Source organism: Hyperolius riggenbachi, chromosome 11 (assembly GCF_040937935.1).
Source record: "Hyperolius riggenbachi isolate aHypRig1 chromosome 11, aHypRig1.pri, whole genome shotgun sequence".
Taxonomy (NCBI): domain Eukaryota; kingdom Metazoa; phylum Chordata; class Amphibia; order Anura; family Hyperoliidae; genus Hyperolius; species Hyperolius riggenbachi.
Genome location: NC_090656.1, coordinates 15,978,129 through 16,000,883, shown reverse-complemented (window position 1 = coordinate 16,000,883; position 22,755 = coordinate 15,978,129). Strand labels below are relative to the sequence as shown.

The 22,755-nt window shown below is 44.5% G+C and overlaps 1 protein-coding gene across 4 annotated transcripts in view; it reads left to right on the top strand.

Annotated features, from left to right (window-relative positions):
• WDR59 (WD repeat domain 59) overlaps positions 1–22,545 on the top strand; it is a 142,737-nt gene extending 120,192 nt beyond the window's left edge. For 2 of the 4 annotated variants that reach the window (XM_068261682.1, XM_068261680.1), the window contains 7 exons: positions 2,332–2,444; positions 3,440–3,578; positions 8,004–8,076; positions 10,749–10,869; positions 13,373–13,420; positions 18,455–18,597; positions 21,926–22,545. In XM_068261682.1, the coding sequence (XP_068117783.1) occupies positions 2,332–2,444; positions 3,440–3,578; positions 8,004–8,076; positions 10,749–10,869; positions 13,373–13,420; positions 18,455–18,597; positions 21,926–22,161 (873 nt within the window). In that variant the 3' untranslated portion in view covers positions 22,162–22,545. The remainder of the gene's footprint in view (positions 1–2,331; positions 2,445–3,439; positions 3,579–8,003; positions 8,077–10,748; positions 10,870–13,372; positions 13,421–18,454; positions 18,598–21,925) is intronic. The other 2 variants (XM_068261683.1, XM_068261681.1) reach the window with 1 other exon arrangement.
• Positions 22,546–22,755: the final 210 nt, after the last annotated feature.

The window sequence follows — 22,755 nt, the reverse complement described above, 5'->3', positions numbered from 1 at the left end:
GCTGTTCCCCTATGAGGCTCAGGAGCGATCCGCTGTCATTAGCTGGCGGGGGAAGGGAGGGGGGGTGGAGAAAAAATAAATAGTAATATTTATATAAACAATATATATAATGAAATAAACAAACACTGCACCAACGATCACAGCCCACCAACAGAAATCTGTTGGGGTGCAGAAAAGGGGGGGGGATCCACTTGTGTGCTGAGTTGTGCAGCCCTGCAATGAGCCCTTAAAGCTGCAGTGGCTTAATTAGTAAAAATAGCCTGGTCACTAGCGGGGGTGTAAGCCTACAGTCCTTAAAGGGAAGGTTCAGGGAGGGTGGGTAAAAAATAAAAATCAATTTCCATTTACCTGGGGCTTCCTCCAGCCCGTGGCAGGCAGGAGGTGCCCTCGCCGCCGCTCCGCAGGCTCCCGGTGGCCGACCCGACCTGGCCAGGCCGGCTGCCAGGTCGGGCTCTACTGCGCTCCAAGGCCCGGAACTTCTGCGTCCCGCGCCGGCGCGCTGACGTCATCGGACGTCTTCCGGGCTGTACTGCGCAGGCGCAGTAGTTCTGCGCTTGCGCAGTAGAGCCCGGAGGACGTCCGATGACGTCAGCGCGCCGGCGTGGGACGCAGAAGTTCCGGGCCTTGGAGCGCAGAAGAGCCCGACCTGGCAGCCGGCCTGGCCAGGTCGGGTCGGCCACCGGAGACCACCGGGAGCCTGCGGAGCGGCAACGAGGGCACCTCCTGCCTGCCACGGGCTGGAGGAAGCCCCAGGTAAGTGGAAATTGATTTTTATTTTTTACCCACCCTCCCTGAACCTTCCCTTTAAGTGGGTAACAATAGTCACCAGAGAGGTGTGATCAGATTGGTAGTGATAAAAAAAAAATCATAAACCATATATAACAAAACCAATACAGTGAAACGTGCAGTCATGGAAAAAACAAGAAAAACACCCCATACACAGCAAATAGGTGCAAAACAGAATATTGATGCAATAAAAAGGGAAGTAAAACCAGGAAGTGGATGCATGAAAAGCAAAACCAGGAAGTGGATGCATGAAAAGCAAAACCAGGAAGTGGATGTAGGAGTCCTGGAGAGAAAGAGAGAGAGAGAGAGTAAAATGACTGGAAGCTGTCATGCTTACCAAGATGGCAGAGAAAGAAGTGGCTGGAATGACGCACGCCATGCCAGCGTGATTGTTCGGCCACCAGATGCCTCACCTTGCATCCTATGCGGTTTCCACCACTGCATTGCTCTCATACTTGCAGTTATAACAAATGTAGTGATCTACTGTTATGGATCACTCTTGGGGGCATGTGAGAGATTTTGTATAAATTGTCATTCAGTAGATCTGATAACCGGATGATCATGCCTTGGTTTGAATTGTTTTAATTAACTTGTGATAGGCCAACAATTTTGCTAGGCTTCAAAAATCTTCAGGAGCCCGAGTGTATTGAAGACAGGCGGCTCGGTACGGTGCCTGCGCAAGAATGCATACTCGCGCAGGCGCAGTACTGAGCCGTCCATCTACCTCCGAAGCCTCCTTCAGTGGCAGCAGGCAGTATTTGACCAGCTTCGTCAAATACGGCTACTGGGGGAGCCAGCACTGGAACGAGGGGACTGGGAGAGGAGAGGGAAGGCTCAATAGGACCCAGAGGCAGCCTTCCCTCTCCTTAGGTAAGTATCCGTTTGATTTTTTTTATTCAAGCTCCCATTAACTTTTAAGGAAACCAGAGATGAACGCTTTGGCACAAAATAAACATATCCCCCGATAGATTTTTCAAAATAAATACTATACCTGGTATTTTTGCCGCTCTGGTGTGCCATTTTTTTGTTTTTTTACTAAAACTCATGCAAAACACAGTTAGTCAGAAAAGCATATTATTTAGTGGGCTGTGTGCAAAATAAAATCACCATTTCTAAAAACCTCTTATGACTAACCAATATAGATTAAAAAAAAAATAGCTCCTTTCTTGGCATCAGCAGCTCCTCCCATCTCATCACAGCTCTTTGTGATGCTGCAGTATACAGAACAGGAAAGCAGAGCCAGAAGGGGGCAGGCTTGGGCTTGAAAAGACATCAGAGAAGATAGACTCAGCTATAATGATTCCTGAGCAAAGCCAGACTGAATGCTCAGTCGAGGATTTTTTTCAGGGCTGATAACAAGTAGGCTGAGCAGTAAAGGATGAAACAGAGAGCAGGGTAGGCGTTTTCTCAAATTTCCTTACTGATATATATGGTAAATACACGAGGGTGCTTCGTCTCTGGTACACTTTAAGGACACAAATTCGGACACCTTAGTCATGTGCAAGAACAGGAAGTGGTTAACGTCATGCTGCTTTTGTTCCTTAGGTTTGGGCCTTGGCTGCTGCGTCTAATGATATGTGTCTGATGCCTAAATCTGACCCTGATACAGAAACCCCGTGGGCACGTCATCCATTTGGCCGACAGCTGCTGGAATCGCTGTAAGTGTTGCTCCTCGGGTGAACTAAAACTAAAAAGACCCTAATTTTCCCTGAACTTACACAGAACTTCAGGTACTCCAGGTTTGAATGTTAGGACTCTGTGCTGTACAGTTTGGTCCATAAATAGTTGGACAGAGACACCTTTTTTCTGATTTTGGTTCTGTCTTTTACCACAATGAATTTTTAATGAAACAACTCAGATGCAGCTGAAGTGCAGACTTTTAGCTTTAATTCAGTGGGGTGCTCAAAAATGTGAGGCAACTAAAGCATTTTTTTTTACGCAATCCCTTCATTTCAGGGGCTCAGAAGTATTTGGACAAATGAAATAACTGGAAATCAATTAATTTCTAATACTTGGTTGAATGCCCTTTGCTGGCAGTGACAGCCTGAAGTCTTGCACTCATTGACATCACCAGATGCTGGGTTTCCTCCTTGTTCAGTAAGCCAGCACCTATTCAGTAGGAGACCTTGGGCAAGACTCCCTAACACTGCTACTGCCTATAGAGCGCGTCCTAGTGGCTGCAGCTCTGGCGCTTTGAGTCCGCCAGGAGAAAAGCGCGATATAAATGTTCTGTGTTTGTTTGTTGTTTGTTTGTTTGTGTTTGTAATGCTCTGCCAGGCCTTTACTGCAGCGCCTTTCAGTTGCTGTTTGTTTGTGGGCTTTTCTGTCTGAAGTTTAGTCTTCAGCAAGCGAAATGCTACTCAATGGGTTGTATATGAAATAGAAAATGATCAGATTTTTCTTAATAAAAAAACAAAAAAATTGAATTGAGTACCTTTAGTGGGCGGTACATTTAAAAAGTTTTTTAAAAATAGTGCTCATTTCTCTTTAACACAATCCCCTCTTATGCTTACAGATTGTGCCGATTACATCAGCAATTTTCAGATTTGTCATTTGCAGTATTTTACTGATTGAAAATGTTTCCCTTAAAGTGACCTGAGCAGGACATTGCCATCTTGCCTGGAAGCTAAATCCATGTCTTATCTTTCTACAGACTGGCCCATTACTGCCACCTGCACGATGTTCAGACCTTGGCCATGCTGTGCAGCCTGTTTGACGCCCACCTTCATCCACAAGGCAATGGCGCGTTGTCCTGCCACCCGTTTCCCGCCCGTTCCATCCACAGCCGCTATGTAAGCTTTCTTCTGTCTGTCAGTTACAGGGGCACTACGACGAATCGGTGTTATAGCGGGGCTAAATAAAATTAAGCACACATGTGAGAGAAGTAGCTATGAAACAAATTGATTTAAAGGGGCACTATGGTGAAAAATTGTAAAATTTTAAATATGTGCAAACATACAAATAAGAAGTACGTTTTTTCCAGAGTAAAATGAGCCATAAATTACTTTTCTCCTATGTTGCTGTCACTTACAGTAGGTAGTAGAGATCTGACAGAAGTGGCAAGTTTTGGACTAGTCCATCTATTCATAGGGGATTCTCAGCAAGACTTTTATTCATTATAAAGATATTCCCTAAAAAGGATTTAAACAATGATGCTGGCCAGCCTACCTGCTCACTGCACAGTTTGTTGACAGTTGGATGGAGCAACTGCCATTTGCTAAGTGCTTTTGAAAATAAATGGATCCCTGAAAATCCCCTATGGAGAGATGGACTAGTCCAAAACCTTCTGTCAGATTTCTACTACCTACTGTAAGTGACAGCAACATAGGAGAAAAGTAATTTATGGCTCATTTTACTCTGAAAAAAACATACTTCTTATTTGTATATGTTTGCACATATTTTACATTTTACAATTTTTCGCCATAGTGCCCCTTTAAGAAAAAAACAAGCAGAGCTGAACTTCACTCACATAGGCTGGGTGCACACCTAACATAACGTGAAAGGTCGCATTTTATGTCATGTGCGTTTTTGTGTGTGCGTTTTTGGTGCATTAGCATTTTTTACTGCAGATGTGTTTTTCAAGCGTTTTGTGTGTATTTTAATGTATTTGCGTTTCCAATATACAAAACGCGTATGCGTTTTTCAATTGCATTTTATGCAAATAACTAGGTAGACAACAGGAAGCGGAAATGCATCACAAAACAATAAAAAAAAAATCACATGTAAAACACATGAAAAACGCAAACCATTGCATTTTCATTGACTTTCATTATGTACGTTTTTGAATGTCATGCAACAAAACATGCGTTTTTAAAAACGTATGTTTGAAAACGCATATGCATTTTTCCCTGTGCCCATAGACTTCCATTAGCGGCAAAAACGCACCCAGCCATAATCTCCTGGCAACCCAGCTGAAGCGGTGTACTGGCCGATCAGCCCATTCTGTTGTGGAGAACAGCTGTTGTAACTTTATTTGGTACTTGCGTATTAAGCTGTCTTGCAGAATGGCTCACACTAAAAAAAAAAGTGTATACCGATTGAAGAGCAGCTGATTTGCCACATAGGATTCAAGGTTTCTCAAACTGCCGATCCACCTGTCAACAGCGGCTCAGTGTAACAATCATGCCGCAGTTGCTCTGCAGCAGTGAATGCTTCGGACCTTTTGGCTATCCCTCCTGTTCTCCGGATCAGCACCCCTCTTATATGTCCGTGCCGATCTGTCCCCGACTGTCCAGGCAGAAGTCAGAGTAACTTTGAATGCAATGCAGCACTGAAGACGGATCACGGGGAGGGCAGCGAGTGAGCAGAAAGAGGCTCAGATCGGACAGAAGTGCAGGCGGGCTGTCAAACGACCTCTGTCTGCTGAAAATATGAAATCAGAGATAGAATTGTCATGGCTGTCCGCTCTGAGCCTCTTCACTGCCCTTCCCGCTGCTGAGACTGGAATGCAGCCCATCCGTGATGAATCAACTGCTTTAATTCCAACAGCTGGGCAGCTCTGCCGGACGGCTTAATACGTAAGTAGAGAAGTGTGGAAGAGTGGGGCTCCAGCACTCGTGGATCACTCAGACATGGGACCGGACATGCCCACGTAACAAGCTAGACTGTAGGGCACTGCTCCCGTAAGAAGGTGTGCTCTAGCAGTAGATACAATAGTGTACGTTGCAAGGGGTGAGATTGAGGAGGCATCTGACCTGGTGCCCACCTAGCCACTATCTGCATTGCCCACCTAGCCACTATCTGCATTGCCCACCTAGCCACTATCTGCATTGCCCACCAAGCTACTATCTGCATTTCCCACCTAGCCACTATCCGCATTGCCCACCAAGCTACTATCTGCATTGCCCACCACTGCTGACTGTAAGTTTTTTAAAATGTGTCACAATAAACTCCTGAATCACAGTGCCAGCCTTGTCCTCTTTCTCTCCCCTTGCAACGTAATACGTAAGTACCCTTTATTTTTCTCAGATCTGTCCCCAGGGCTAAATTTAGGCCATGGCCTAGGGCACCACAGGAGCAAGGGCACCAAAGCAGCAGGCTAAACTGGTGCAGCATTTGTAAGCTTGCGAATGCTGCACTGCAGGGAGATCAGGCGAGCGCCTGACTGCGGTACTCTGCTGCCAGCTGCCTGTGCAGCACCCACCTTGCTCTCTGTGCACGTTTCCATTGTGGCCGGCAGCTATGGACTTGGGCAGCATTAGAGACAGAGGGGAAGAGGAAGCTTCTGCACAGGAGATGAGTGGAGAAATGAGTGACCCTGATGGCTGCAGTGGTGTGAAGGTGAGCTGGCTACCTATACTGAAGGGGGGGAGGGGGAAAAGGAGGGATTAAGGGAGTCATCTGGCTACCTATACTGGAGGGAAAGGGGGGAGGGGTCATCTGGCTACCTATACTGGAGGGAAAGGGGGGAGGGGTCATCTGGCTACCTATACTGAAGGGAAAGGGAGGAGGGGTCATCAGGCTATCTATACTAGAGGGAAGGGAGAGGGGTCATCTGGCTACCTATACTGGAGGGAAGGGGGGAGAGGTCATCTGGCTTACTATACTAGAGGGGGGGGGGGTCATCAGGCTACCTATACTGGAGGAAAAGGGGGAAGGGATCATCTGGCTACCTATACTGAAGGGAAAGGGAGGAGGGGTCATCAGGCTATCTATACTAGAGGGAAGGGAAGGGGTCATCTGGCTACCTATACTGGAGGGGGGGGGGGGGGTCATCAGGCTACCTATACTGGAGGGAAGGGGGAGGGGTCATCTGGCTTCCTATACTGGAGGGGGGTCATCAAGCTACCTCTACTAGAGGGAACGGGAGGAGTCCGCTCGCTACCTATACAGGAGGGAAGGGGGAGTGGTCATCTCACTACCTAAACTGAAGGGCGGGGCTGGTGACAGTGGCCTTGGGCAGTAAAGAGTACAAATCTGGCCCTGTCTGCCCCCTCTTCATGCCTACAGTATAGCTTCCTCCATTCTCGTGCCTCTGTGGACAGTAATAAATCGAGCTAAGCTGCTCTTACTAGCAGCGTATCGTGTCATCCGTTATCTAAGCGTGCTTTAGCTGACAGAGTCTGAGCAGAGTGCCGTGGTCCTGAAACACTACACTGCTAGTAAGAGCAACCCAGCTGGATTTATTACTGTCCCCAGAGCCATGAGAATGGAGGAAGCTATAGCGCAGGCGTGGGGGGGGGGGGGGGGGGGAGGGGGGGTCTGTGAAAAATAAACCGTGACGACAGCTGTTCCCCACAATATAATGGGCTGATCGGCCAGTACATCACTTGAGGGCCCTTCCACACTACGGTGGTGCGCATGCCACACTCTCTGGGGTAGTTCACACGCCCCACGTTGTGGTACGCTGCACCGGAAGTGCCCTATCTTAAGTCCGGACAAACGTACGTTACCACGCGGCTCTTGCAGTGATCTGCGTTGGACCGGAAGTCAAGTAAGTCTATGGTAACGCGCATGTATTTTTAAAAAACACTGCACTTTTTAGCGTTGCACAAGCGTATTTTAGCAATATGCTTCTGCGCACCTCATTGATTGCCCAACAGGAAGTGAGCGTCACTTCGTGTTTGGCCGGATGCCGGACTAGGATTACCACGTACTAACACAGCAATCCCAAGGGCCAGTTTTTGCCTACTTCTCTCATGTGTGCTTAAAGTGGATCCGAGATAAACTTTTACTCATTGCATTATTGTGTTCCTTTCATATAGTTTATAGGTCATTCCTCAAGTAGTTTTTTTTTGTTTTAATACTCTAATTCCCTATAAACTAAACAAACATCGCCCACAGCTTCTCCAGAGAGCTTTGGCACTTTGAGCCTTACTAGCAAGGGCTTATGGGAGCTCAGTCTGGGGAGGAGGAGGTTACTAGCCAGAGATTTCAGAAGCAGAGGGGAGGAGGAGGGGAGTGAAGTTTTCACAGGCTGAGGGCTGGAGATACAGATCAGCTTGCCTGTGTGTAAGGTGACAAACAGAACATGGCTGCCCTCATTGTATCACAGGAAGAAATAATCATATACTGTTGAAGCTGTTTGCAGCTAGATATGCTGTGTAAACTATCTAAACTTTAGATAAGATATATAGACCAGTTACTTGTTATAGTTAGTTTTTCATCTCGGATCCGCTTTAATTCTATCTAGCCCTAATATAACACTGATTCGCCATAGTGCCCCTTTAAAGGTGGAGTAACTCTGGTACTCAACGTGCTGCATTTTATATTCACAGCCCAGCTTCACCTCCTCTTGCTCTGGGTCCAGTATGTCTGATCCTGGCTTCGGTACTGGCGGCTGGAGTGTCGGTAAGTCTCCCATCATCCTATAGGGAATGCTACAGAACCAAGCTGAGGATTACTGTGTGTATTTTGTACCTGTACTGTCTGTCTGTATGTGACTGCATTAAAGAGGAGCTGTCAGCCATACTATCTCAGAAAAAAAATAACCTATATATAAGTAGATAAATACTTGCTCTACCTACATAACACAAGTATTGTACTGTCCACGTTTTGATTTAAAGGAATACTATCGATTCACATATTTTTTTCAATTGACACAGGAATTGTTTGGGAAGTGCTGCTAAGTACTGGTGTATACATTTTAGTAGCAACTTCTTTGTTTACTGTTTGCAAAATACTTTCAAACTTTACTGATGCCAAAACTGATGGCTGACTGAGCCATGAGGAGAGGGAAAATTCCCCTTACACTTGATCAGTTAACTCTGTGTAGCTCTGTGTGTGACAGAGAAGAGAGCTCCCAACAGCTGCAGCTCCTGTGTCCTGTGTTTCTGACTGACCTGTCTGAAGAGAGCAGAGGAAATGTAACTAATTGTCACAGCTTTTCATACTGTTTTCGCTTTCAGAGTTTGATATGTTTGATATTTGCTTTCTGTAGTCTGATATGCAACACTGGCTGTGCATTGCAGCAGACACCCCTTCTGCAAGTGATTTGTCCCAATATAGCTAAATCCTACCTTAAATAAATTACAGTCTGTGCCTCTGATATTTAACATAAAAAGTAGGAAAATGTTTACACAGCTACTTAGACATTATTTGCACATTGTCATTTTAGAACACTTGGGTATCGATAGTATTCCTTTAAGTGATTTTTCTACAGTTAAAAAAAAAAAGAGAAAATCCTTCTTAGCAATTCCCCTTTTAAGTGTGGCTATTTCAAAGCCAATCCTGATGTCATTTCCTCCCTTACTCCCCTCTGCCTGATTTGCCGCCCTTCACTATAGAAAGTGCATTGTCTCAGCATGAGAAATATTGGCCAATCAGAGAGCAACAGAGGTGTGGGAGGGGAAAACAGGAGGGAAAGAGGCGTCAGCCAATCAGGCTGCGTTCGTTAAAGTGAACCAGAGACGAAGCACCCTCATGTATTTTACCATATATATCAGTGGGAACATTAGAGAAAACATCTACCCTGCTCTCTGCTTCATCCTTCACTGCTCAGCCTGCTTGTTATCAGCCCTGATAAAATCCCCGACTGAGCATTCAGTCTGACTTTGCTCAGGAATCATTATAGCTGAGTCTGTCTTCTCTGATGTCTTTTCAAGCCCAAGCCTGCCCCCTTCTGGCTCTGCTACAATGGTCTCAATTCACTAAGCTTATCTCCTGTCTTTAATAACTCTTCTAGAGTTATTACCATGGTGATAAGGCATGTAGTATTCTGGAAACATTTTACCTCAGGCAAACCTAAAGTTAACTCTTCTGTCTTTAAGTTAACTCTTCAATCCTTAAAATAACTCCAGAGTTAACCACTTAAGGACCGGCCAAGTTTTGGCAGATCTGTGCTGCGTGGGCTTTTCAGCCCGCAGCACAGATCGGGTAATAGGCAGGGCGATCAGACTGCCCCCCTTTTTTCCCCACTAGGGGATGTCTTTCCGGGGAGGTCTGATCGCTGCCGGCCATCTGCGTTTTGCGGGGGGGGGGGGCTCCTCAAAGCCCCCCTCCGCAGCCATTTCCGCCCTCACGCTGCTTACCTCCCTCTCCCTCTTCCTACGTAATGCGCAGGACGGACTTCCGTCTTGCGCATTGAAGGATAGGCTTCCGCCTATCAGATGCTGGCGATCCCCGGCCAATCAGAGGCCGGGGATCGCCGATCTGCCTAACGGCGCTGCTGCGCAGCAGCGCCGTATGATGTAAAAAGCGGGGATTTCTTCCCCGCGTGTTTACATTTTGCCGGCGAGCCGCGATCGGCGGCTCTCCGCCTGTTCACGGAGACACCCTCCGTGAACTGACATGGAAAGGCCGCTCGAGCGGCCGTTTCCATGGTAACCCACTTAAGACCTGCTGATGCCTATGGGCGTTAGCTGGTCGTTAAGTGGTTAAAGACAGGCTGTTTATTAACTGTGTGTGAAAATAACTACAGAGGAGGTAAATTAACTACAGAGGAGGTAACTTAAGGAATGAAGAGATAAAATAACTCTCTCACTGTGTGCAGGTAAGTTATCTCTTGCCTTATTATCTCCAGCATGATCTTAGTGAATTGAGGCCAATGACTCGGCTATAATGATTCCTGAGCAAAGCCAGACTGAATGCTCACTTGGGGATTTTATCAGGGCTGATAACAAGCAGGCTGAGCAGTAAAGAATGAAACAGAGAGCAGGGTAAGTGTTTTCTCTAATGTTCCCATTGATATATATGGTAAAATACATGAGGGTGTGTCGTCTGAGAGGAAAGTAGAGAAGCAAAAAAGGACAACCCAGCATGCCCTGCAACTTACTTTTTGTGTACCAGATTTTGTGTGTACCACATAAGTCAGGTAAACTAATAAATGATCATTTATCAACAAGAAAAGTAATAGTGATTTTAACGTTTGGATTGCCTGGTTATCATCCTTATTACTTGCTTACCAGATAAAAATAAAGAATTTATTTTTTATTTTATGCCCAACAGTTACACTTTAGTAGATGCTTATTTGAATATAGTGCAGTATAATTGACATGATCTCTTCTCTGTTCACTTTCAATCAGGGGCACAAGATGGTGAGCATCCAGTGCCGTGGGGTGACGCCTCTCCTGATGAATATCGATACAGTATGACGTACGTGGACCCCCGAGAGAGGGAGCGGGAGCAGCACGATAAAAATAAAAGGTAACCGTAACAGGCATTTATTAAATATCAATATCTGCTGTAAAAGTTCTTATAAATTTTACATTTTACCCTCCGGAAATAGATGTTTGTCCTATCATTTAATTCCACTGCCTTTTTACTGCTCTCTGTACTTCGTGTCTGTATGAGGTTCGATCAACCAGCCTGGCAACTTTACTACCTGATCTCAACATCATCTAGTCCTGATATAAAAAAATTCCAATACCTAAAGGTCAAAAGCGCTCCACAACACAGTCACTGATATCTTCAAAGGATACCCGAAGTGACATGATGAGATAGACATGTGTATGTACAGTGCCTAGCACACAAATAACTAGGCTGTGTTCCTTTTTTTCTTTCTCTGCCTGAAAGAGTTAAATATCAGGTATGTAAGTAAGTGGCTGACTCAGTCCTGACAGGAAGTGACTACAGTGTGACCCTCACTGATAAGAAATTCCCCTTTTTTACCTCTTTCTTGCTCTCAGAAACCATTTTCTGCTAGGAAAGTGTTTTATAGTTGGAATTTCTTATCAGTGAGGGTCACACTGTAGTCACTTCCTGTTTGAGTCAGGACTGAGTCAGCCACTTACATACCTGATATTTAACTCTTTCAGGCAAAGAAAGAAAAAAGGAACACAGCATAGTTATTTGTATACTTGGCACTGTACATACACATGTCAATCTCATCATGTCACATGTCAATTCAAGTATCTTTTAAAAACTATTATTTAACCAATCAAATAGGGGATATGCTGGCTCCTAAAAAACACATATATTCTGAAATAAAAAATATTGAACGCAGTTAGTTCAGTATAGCTTTCCATAGTTACAGTAATGGTGTCCATACACACTACAATAAAAACGTTTCATTTTCCCGTTTATTCGACCAAAACGTTCAAATCGAAAAGAATCTATTTTCGATCAAGAAAAACGACCAATTATCCTGTTTTTTCAATAAAAATCCAATCGGACATGTTGGAAAAATCATTATATTCATTTTAATGGAATAATCAAACTAAATTATCTAATTGAAAAAAAAAAAAAAAAAAATTGAACCATGTATGGCCACCATAAGTTTGGGCGAAAAAAGACTTTAGTCCATCGATAAAAAAATAAATAGGTAGACATTCGGTACCTTTCTCTCCGGCACGCTCACATATCTCACAAAAACACCCTTACAAGGCTCCGACCAATTAGAGAGTTCCTTCCCGACTCCAGGAGGCAGTCCCTGGATCAACTTTCCCTGTGAAAGCTGAGAAATAACTTGGAAAAAAAGTAATTCTAGCCCTGGATGTCCTTCAAGGCAAGGAAAGCATCCAAACCTCCTTTAAATGCAGCTACTGTATATAATTTGCCACAACGACTTCCTGTGGTAAAATATTCCACATTGTAACAACTCTTACTGTAAAGAACCCCTTCCTAAATAGGTGGCAAAACCTTTTTTCTGCCATACGCAGATCATGTTCCTTTGTACAAGCCTATGAACAAAAAGCTCATCTACCAAGCTTTATATTGCATTTAGCGTATGGTTTTCTGCCTTCCCTGGTGTCCATATTCTCCAATCAGAACTATGACTGGACTATTGCTGCCTAGACCCAGCCAGTTTCAAGCACCCATAGGCTAATAATGTTTGGCTCATGTGAGTATTGCTTACTGTTAGTCTATGGGAGTTACAAACTCCATATGTAAACCTAGCTCAAAATAAGGGGTATAGTTGCCTGAGAGGGGAGGAGGCTGCACACTCACTACTGTATGGTGGTGAGCAATACAGGGAAGTGCTAAACTAGTCAGCACTAGCCTGCTAATGGGTTTTTATTATTATTATTATTATTTTGGGACTTGGTGGGCATTGAGTACTGTATATACTTGAGTATAAGCCTAATTTTTAGGCCCAAAAAAGTGGTCCAAAAGTGGGGGTCTCTGCTTATACTGGAGTCACTACTCTGAGTAACCCTCACAATGCCCCCACTATAGGCATCATCTGAGGGAGACCCCGCACTTTACATTTCCATGGGAGGTCCCAGCTAACCTCATCTCTAGTTGTAGCCTTGGAAGGCCTACAGGGACTGTGAGTGGTGAGAATCCTTGCATTCCTATATCACGCTTTAGATACAGGACTATGTGGCTCTGCACTCCTTGCTTTATCTATATGCCAGCTTAAACTTTACAACAGGAGTTCTTTGTATGTCCATCTCCATTGTAGGCTTATATTCAGGCTTATTATTGCAATCTGCTGAATTTATGCTGCTTTTCTAATATGTGGTTGTGGACGGCCATGGCTGTGAGTGGTGTTGTGGTTTTTGCCACCCTCGGCTTATACTCAGATCAAACATTTCTTCCAGGTTTTTTTTTAAAGGTAAAAGTTGCAGGGTCGGCTTATACTCGAGTATATACGGTACTGCTTGGTCTCTCTTTGCTGATAACTGCTATTGTTCTGTTAGCCATGTATTCCTGCCAAGTTACTGATGTGAGAGTTTTGAGTGTCTGTTATTACTAATGACCACAGGCAGCTGATAGAGTCCCCTCGACAGACAGGTGATTTCTCCATAGACCGGTGAGTGTTCTTACACAAGGTGACGCCGATATCCATTTAAAAAGCAATTTATGTCTATGCGATACTTTGATACAGTAGAGCCGCTTATCCAGAACTCAACAAACCAGCAGTCTCAACCAACAAGTAAGCGTCAGTACGCCGGCGGTCAGCTTGGAGCATGGTGAGCTGTATGACAGCTCACCCTGCTGCCGCTGGAATTTCTAACGCCATTAACTGCTTCCTGGCGCCGATGGACGTGGCTGGGGCAGCTCCAGTCTCCAAGCGGTGATTGCCGCTCTGGAGATAGAAGCCTACCATGATTGGCTGGCTGCGGGGAGGGAGGGGAAAAAATATATTTATTAAAAAATAAATAAAAAATAAACACAGGAGGAGAGATCAGACCCCACCAACAGAGAGCTCTGTTGGTGGGGAAAAGAGGGGGGGATCACTTGTGTGCTGTGTTGTGCCGCCCTGCAGCTTGGCCTTGAAGCTGCAGTGGCCTATTTGACAATAAATGGCCTGGTCTTTAGGGGGGTTTAACACTGCAGTCTTTAAAAGGTTAAAGGATACCCGAGGTGACATGATGAGATAGACGTGTATGTACTGTGCCTAGCACACAAATAACTAGGCTGTGTTCTTTTTTTTTTTTTCTTTCTCTGCCTGAAAGAGTTAAAAATAAGGTATGCAAGTGACAGTTTCTGCCTGGGTCAGACTACAGTGTGACCCTCATTGATTAGTAATTAAAGCCATAAAAAACTTTCCTGTCAGTAAATGGCTTCTGAGAGCAGGAGAGAGATAAAGAAGGTCAATAGTTCATAGATTTGAGCTCTGACATACTTCAATGAAGGTGTGATTGAGCAGAGACAATAAAACAGTAAAAACTTAAAAACTTGATCTAAATATAAAATAAACCACAGGGTATCTAAAACAGACAGTTTTAGGAGGAGGAGGAAATATATAATTGTATATGTCATCAGTTTATTTTCTCCTCGGATGTCCTTTAAATACTATAGAGAGAAATAATTTGGGGTGCGGCGATCGCTGGAACTCCGAATTACCCTTGCGCGGGCCGCAGACCAAAGCATAGGTTCTGTAGCGGCACCCAACTCGACCGTGACTGTGCCGAGAAGTGATGATTTGTCAACCAACCAGCACAAAAAGCCGGCAGTACTCACAGTGGTGAAGGCCAAGTTTGTAGGATGTTTGTGGGTTCTACTTCACTTAAAGACTGGATTCCACGGCTCCTCCAAGGGTAATCTACTAACAATTACTGTAATTAACCATTTAACCCCCTTGCCGTTACAATTCTGGCGGCAAGGGGGCAGCGCAACACTTTTTTTTTTTTTATTATTTTTTTTTTATTTTTAAATCATGCAGCGAGCCCAGGGCTCGCTACATGATAGCCGCTGACAAGCGGCATCCCCCTATCCACTCTGATCGCCTTCGGCGACCAGAGTAAGCAGGTAATCCCGTTCAGAACGGGATTTCCTGCTGGGCTTCCCCGGTCGCCATGGCGACCGGGCGGGATGACGTCACCAACGTCATGGACGTCAGAGGGAATCCCGATCCACCCCTCAGCGCTGCCTGGCACTGATTGGCCAGGCTGCGCAAGGGGTCTGGAGGGGGGGTGGGCGGCGCGGCGGGTAGCGGCGATTGGAATATGCACGCAGCTAGCAAAGTGCTAGCTGCGTGCAGGGAAAATTTTTTGGGGAAATCGGCCCACCAGGGCCTGAGAAATCCTCCTACGCAGGTTACCCCGAGCTGAGCTCGGGATAACCGGCAAGGAGGTTAAAGCGGTCCTGAACTTAGAATATCCTCTCTGCTCTAAAAGATACGCAACAGCATGAAAACATTTAAGCAGAAAATATTTCTTTATTACAGCTGATACATAATCCTAAAATAAATCTGCGCTGTTTTATTTCCTGATTCATGGAAGCAGACATATTGTTAACATCCTGTGCTTTCAAATGAGCTCATCTGCCGTGGTAGTCAGGTGACACAGGGGAAAGATCAAATAAGAACTTGTGGAATTACACAGGCTGAACTCTCTAAATACATACAGGGTGCAATTTTCTCTGTTTTCCTTCTGTCCTGTGCAAGAGTTCAGGTCCACTTTAATACAGAGTTAATGGTATGTATAAAGAGTGAGATATAGTACTGTATTAGCCAGGCCTATTCTTAACAAAGGCCTCAATTCACTAAAATAAATAAGGTTGGTAAAATACAACATTTGGTATTTTACACTTTTTTTTTTTCAAATTCACTTTTTCTCGCATGCTGCAGTAGTTTGGTAATCTAGTGAAACATGTTGCTTAAAGAGGAACTCCAGTAAGGGCAGCACGGTGGCGTAGTGGTTAGCTCTCTCGCCTTGCAGCACTGGGTCCCTGGTTCGAATTCCAGCCAGGGCACTATCTGCAAAGAGTTTGTATGTTCTCTCCGTGTCTGCGTGGGTTTCCTCCGGGCACTCCGGTTTCTTCCCACATTCCAAAAACATACAGATAAGTTAATTGGCTCCCCCTAAAAATTGACCCTAGACTACAGTACTTACACTACATAATATAGACATATGGCAATGGTAGGGATTAGATTGTGAGCTCCTTTGAGGGACAGTTATTGACAAGACAATATATATATATATATATATATATATATATATATATATATATATATATATATATATATATATATATATATACACTGTACAGCGCTGCGTAATATGTCGGCGCTATATAAATACTAAATAATAATAATAAGGGCCTGAGCCCACTTACGTAGTTATGTCCGCTTTTCAGTTACACATCAATGTTACAGATGCTGAAAAGCGGAAAGAAGCGGATTCAGATGCGTTAGTGGGCTCAGGGCCTGAACATTTTTACTGCTGGCAGGTGATGTAGCTGCTGCATGGTTTTTTGGCAGTTGGAAACAGCTATAAACAGCTATTTCCCACAATGCAGCAAGGTTCACAGACCGGAAACTGCCAAGAGTATGTACTTTTCTTGTGGGATGGGTTTCACCACAATATCAGTCATACAGCACCCCCTGATGGTCTGAGAAAAGGAATAGATTTCTAATGTAAAAGGGGGCATCGGCTACTGATTGGGATAAAGTTCAATTCTTGTTCGGAGTTTCTCTCTAAATTCACTAATCCCTGCTCTGTAATGCAGCTGTGGAGTAGGCCTGGCAGGAAGCTGAGAGTCTTCTCCTACAAATGGTGTGCACACGTCGGTCCTTTTTCTTTCCCGAGCATCCTCTGCATCCCTTTAGAGGTTCATGCAATGCCAAAAGAGGGCTCTCGTTTTGTGTATCAGTATATAGATCTGCACATTTAAATGGGCACAGAAAAACATTTTGCATGTCTGCGTCTCCTGCTCTTTGGTTTTCTTGTTCCGCCCACTGGTACATTGGATGAAATGGGGTGAGAAGCAGGAGGGGGAGGCTCTTCCTGCTGGCTGTCTGCTACATCCGTCAACTGAACCTTATCCGGCATCAGCCCATCGGTGCCGAATAACCTTGCTGTATCCAAACTCAGAAAAATACATTTTGGATTAAGATTAGCCAAACTTTGGTTAAACTCTAAGAAATGTAATTCAGTACAATTTCCTGCACTGTGTCAGAAATTCTGTTTAAGGTAAACGTATTTCAAAAGTATCACAGTACAGTTATTCCAAACAACCATAATAATCTGTTATCCCGGATATCCCAGACTTGGCACCACTGAGGGCAGGGAACTCGGACCTCACTGTGACAACACTGTGCGCAGCTTGGGTTTACTGATTGTTGGGGAAATAAACTCAAGACATTACATTTCAGCTGTTGGGAAACATTCCTTCTTTCACTTAAGGAATATTGCAAAAATTAAAGAGGAACTGTCGCGAAAATCTTAAAATTTAACACACATGCAAATAAGTAAAAGTGAGCCATAAATTACTTCTCTCCTATGTTGCTGTCACTTACAGTAAGTATTCGAAATCTGACATTACCGACAGGTTTTGGGCTAGTCCATCTCTCCATAGGGGATTCTCAGCATGGCCTTTATTCTTTTTAAAGACCTTCCCTGAAAAAGATGTATACGATACTGGCCAGCTTCCCTGCTCGCTGCACACTATTTTGGCAGTTGGACGGAGTAACTGCCATTCACTAAGTGCTTTTAAAAATAAAGAAAACCCTGAGAACCCCCCTATGAGAAGATGGACTAGTCCAAAATCTGTCGGTAATGTCAGATTTCTACTACTTACTGTAAGTGACAGCAACATAGGAGAGAAGTAATTTATGGCTAATTTTACTCAAAAAGAACCTCATCCCTTCAGAGGATCTTCCAACCCTAGTTTACACCTTCATCACATCACGGCTGGACTATTGTATGCCCTCTATGCAGGCCTTTCAAATAAAGATCTACACCACCTGCAGTTAGTACAGAATGCTGCTGCAAGAATGTTACCAAGCCAACCCCGCCATTGCCACATAACGCCAACCCTTTGCTCACTACACTGCCTACCCTAAAAATGGAGAATCCTTTACAAAATTGGCATGCTAACATTCAAATCCCTACACGACCTGGGCCCCGGATACTTGAAGGATTTGTTGCAACTGCCTCACACCACCCTCAACCTCAGATCAAAAGGATCCAATAACTTGACTATGCCAAGAGTCCAACTAAAATCCTTTGAAGCCAAAGCTTTCTGTCATGCTGCCCCTAGCCTTTAGAATTCCTTGCCACATCCAATCAAGACCGCTCCAACCATGAAGGCGTTTAACTGAAAAGCCATCTGTTTAGTCTGACATTAACACTCATAACTTTTTTCCTTGAGACACATGACAAATCGCAACTATGTACTGAACTCAGATAAGCTCATGCGCTTTGGGGCCTAAGGGAGAGAAGTGCTTTTGTTTTTATTCCTCCATCTGTACAGTTAAAGTCAAATAACGGCTGGTATTTGTCTTTGTATCTGTTAAATATGCTTTATGTATATTATTTCAAAAGGGAAGGATTGCACGGGTTGAAAGAAAGCATTTGGGAAAATGCCTGTAAAGATAACACTTTTGGTTCACATGCAGAATTTTGGACCCAGCCAACGCTCAGCAGTTTGACGACTTTAAGAAGTGTTATGGAGAGATTCTGTACCGTTGGGGTCTTCAGGAGAAGAGGGCGGAGGTGCTGAAGTTTGTGTCCTGCCCCCCAGAGCCGCACAGAGGCATTGGTGAGTTTTGCAAACATGGAGATTATGGGAGAATTTCTTGCAGTGTGGCTGAATTGGGCATTGAATAACTGTTTATACCTCTTCCAAAGTTTTTGGCCCTTATTTATTTATTTATTTATTGTATTTATAAAGCGCCAACATATTACGCAGCGCTGGCCCTTCAAAGTTTTATAATGCCGGGAATACACCATGAGTTTTTTCGGCAGATAGATGGCTCGATAGTTTATTCCGACAGATCCAATCTGATTTTTATCGTTTTTTGATCGATTTTTCTCATAGAAGTGAATGTTAATCAATTGTAAAAATGATCAGAAAGTAGATCTGCCAAAAAAAAAAAATCATGTATTCCCAGCAAACCTGCTCAAATTCGCTGTGTTGCCCGATTCATGCTGAACAAATCAGAAAGATGGCAGATTGCTATCAGCCCCAAAGACAATGATGTCAATGGCGTGATTTTTCCAGGATAAACTCGGAAAAATCACTGAATAAATTAGCGTTTTGGGAGCAATCGCGATTAGCATCTCTATACATGCTAATCGCGATAGCTCCAGAATCGCCTGCAAACCGCTGCAGGTAACGCGATTGCGATTAGCGATAATCGGAAGATCACGACAGTGAGAACACTGCCATAGGCTAGAATAGGAGTAGCATTTTTAAAAACCGCTAGCGGTTTACGGTTAGCGGGAATCGCACAATTCTCGCTTAGGTGTGAACTTACCTGGGTACCTAGGTCATGACATCACACTGTGGGAGGGGTTTCACCACAATATCAGCCATACAGCGCCCCCTGATGATCCGTTTGGGAAAAGGAAAAGATTTCTCATGGGAAAGGGGGTATCAGCTACTGATTGGGATGAAGTTCAATCCTAGGTTACAGTTCCTCTTTAAAAGAACCAGAGATGAAGCACCCTCTTGTATTTTACCTTATAAATCAGTGGGAACATGACAGTAAACACCTAATCTGCCCTTTGTTTCATTGTTCTCTGTTTAATCTGACTGTTATCACCTCTGATAAGAATCCCCGACTGAGCACTCAGTCTGGCTTTGCTACGGAAAGATTATAGCTGAGTCTGTCTTCTCTGGTGTCTTGTCAAGCCCAAGCCTGCCCCCTTGTGGCTCTGCTATAATGACTCAGCTATAATTATCCCCGGCAAAGCTAGACTGAATGCTCAGTCCAGGATTCTTATCACAGCTGATAACAGACACTTTTAGCAGTGAGGATGAAACAGAGAGCATGGTAAGTGTTTTCTCTAATGTCCCCACTGATATATATAGTAAAATACACAAGGGTGCTTCGTCTCTGGTTCCCTTTAAGTTATCACCTCTGTAGTTATTCTTACCTGCAGTAGATAGGGAGGAAAGGAGCACAAACAACTGTAAGCCATTAAAATCTAGCATAAAACACCATGATAAGTGTCAGTATGGAGGAGACTACATCCACTGAATCCTAAAGAAAAGACACATCCATAACTGAAAGCACAAATAATGCCAGAGCTAGCAAAACGTTTGTTTGTTGAAGAACCAAATGCAAATAAAAACTATTAAAATCAACAAGCTACAGGGAATGCACACAGAGCAGTGTTTGCCAATATTAGCATAGTGCAATAAAACACTCTATGGATAAACGCCTCTGCTTACAACAATGAACAGCTATAGCGATCCGTGAATCACTTTCAACATAACCTCTGTAAATACAGTGTCTGCATATAGGAATAAACCTCTCGCTAAATGGCAGTATACAAGTCAAAATGACTGGCAGAAAGTAAGTTAGGCAAGGATGGAAGAAGAAGTGAGATAAAGTACGTTACCAAAGAGAAGATTTGACAGATGCTACTGTGGCCCCAACACGCTCCCTCGTTGCTTCTTGCAGTCTGTAGTAACATTCATCTTTACGACAGCTCAGGCCAGGTGATAACTTCTCACACGCTTTACACTTGCATTCCTCTCTGTGAATTAACAGCCTGTCTTAACCATTCGAATTCTGTCGTTATTTTAAGGATGCTTGGTTGAAACCTCAAGTTTAGAATTCACTCCTTATCTTAAGGGCAAAATCCTTATTTTAAAGGGTACTTGAGATGAATGAAAAGAAGAAATTCATACACACCCAGGGCTTCCTCCATCTCTCTTCATGCTGATTGGTCCTTCGCCGTCTGAATCCTCTGCTATGGGTCCCAGTAATTCGGCCAGTCATGGACAGTCCGCCCAGGCACAGTCAGGCAGCGCGCTCCCCTATCATGCTCTGTGCAGTAGTACTGCACTGGCACAGAACTCTTCCGGTGACGGGAACAGAATGATGATTGCGCACGGCGCATGCACACTACGCCCAGGCTTCCAAAATTACTGGGATCCATAGCAGAGGATTCAGACAGAGGAGGAGGATGGCGAAGGGCCAATCAGCCTGAAGGGAGCTGGAGGAAGCCCCCAGGTATGTATGAATTTCTTCTTTCCATTCATCTCAAGTTCACTTTAAGGTTTGCCTGAGGTAAATTGCACAGTGAATACTAAATGCTTAATCACCATGGTGATAACAGTAAAACAGCACAGAATCATTATTAACCTCCCTGTTGGTAGCCGGGAGCTCAGTGCAAAGCAATGGCACGCAACGGGCGTTTGTTACTCACCTCCCGGGGAATCCAGACGCAGGCAGCCGTTCTTCTTCCTCTTCATGAAGGCTCTGAAACTTTGGTGAGATCGCATCAGTGATCTCGCTACAGAGTTACAGCGCCACCCGGAGGATGGAGGGAAAATTGTAGCGCTGGATTCCAGGGAGTTGAGTGAGTGTTGGGGCTGCTGCTGGCTTCTGGCAGCATGAGTTTTTTTCCTGGTTTTAAACAAACAACAAACACAGAACATTTATATCGCGCTTTTCTCCTGGCGGACTCAAAGCGCTAGAGCTGCAGCCACTAGGACGCGCTCTATAGCAGTGTTAGGGAGACTTGCCTAAGGTCTCTTACTGAATAGGTGCTGGCTTACTGAACAGGCAGAGCCAAGATCCATTACACTATCCAACCTCTGAAATGCTCAGAAAAGACCCTAAAATACGAATATAATCATAAAGACAGGAGATAAGCTTAGTAAATTGTGGCCAATGTTTGTTTACTAAGAGATCTAAAGCCAGTAGAAAATATATCTGCTCTTTCAGTGGCAGGGCGGAGCTACGTACCAATATACAGCAATATAAAGATATAGGAAGTGTTTCCGATGCTGAAAGCAGAATATTTAACATAACAATGGGTATCCTGAATAATGGTCATTTCTACTATATGTCACTACAGGGCCTCTTTAAGTAAATCATCGTCATTTTGTTTCTCTTTTCTTCCTCCACCAGAATTCGGCGTGTATTGTACCCACTGCCGTAGCGAGGTGCGTGGTACGCAGTGCGCCATCTGCAAAGGGTTCACCTTCCAGTGCGCCATCTGCCACGTGGCTGTCCGGGGCTCCTCCAACTTCTGCCTGAGCTGCGGTCACGGTGGACACACTGCGCACATGCTGGAGTGGTTCAGCACGCAGGAAGTCTGTCCGACGGGCTGCGGCTGCCATTGTCTGCTGGAAAGCACCTTCTGATGAACCTCTGCTGCAACGCTGGCCTCACAAGACGCTCTCCTACCGACGCTCACTGTAACTGAGGACCAAACATTTCATTTTGATTCTTTGCGGATCTCTGAGCAGAACCGATGGGAGTGCGACGGCGTCATTTCCGGAGACTAGACTGGCGCTCCCTGATTGGAGGGGTTCGTGCCAAGATGTTTACTTGACAAACTGGACTTTTCTTTTAAGGATATCCAGAAACTAACTTCATTTTTGAAGAATTATTATTGCTAAGTAGTATTTCACCCCCATAGAAAAGTGCACAGAAAAGAGGACCTGTATTTTTCCGACAGTACTTGTTGATACGTTTTTACATGATGCTGCGCTGTGTACCGTGTTCAGTAAAGTGTCCCGGCAGTGTTCCTGGCAGCCAATCGCATGCTTCTCCAGCCCCCCTTCCCCCACCATAGAAAGGGATTATTCTACATACTCAATTTTACCTAAAAAAAAAAAAAAATTAAGTCTATTAAATCTGTAGGTTTCAAATTGTGGATCTGCAGACAGGTAGGTAGAGAGGGGCGCCTGTCCTGGAAACAAGTTCTCTCTGGATGAATGTCTAAAACGTTATTT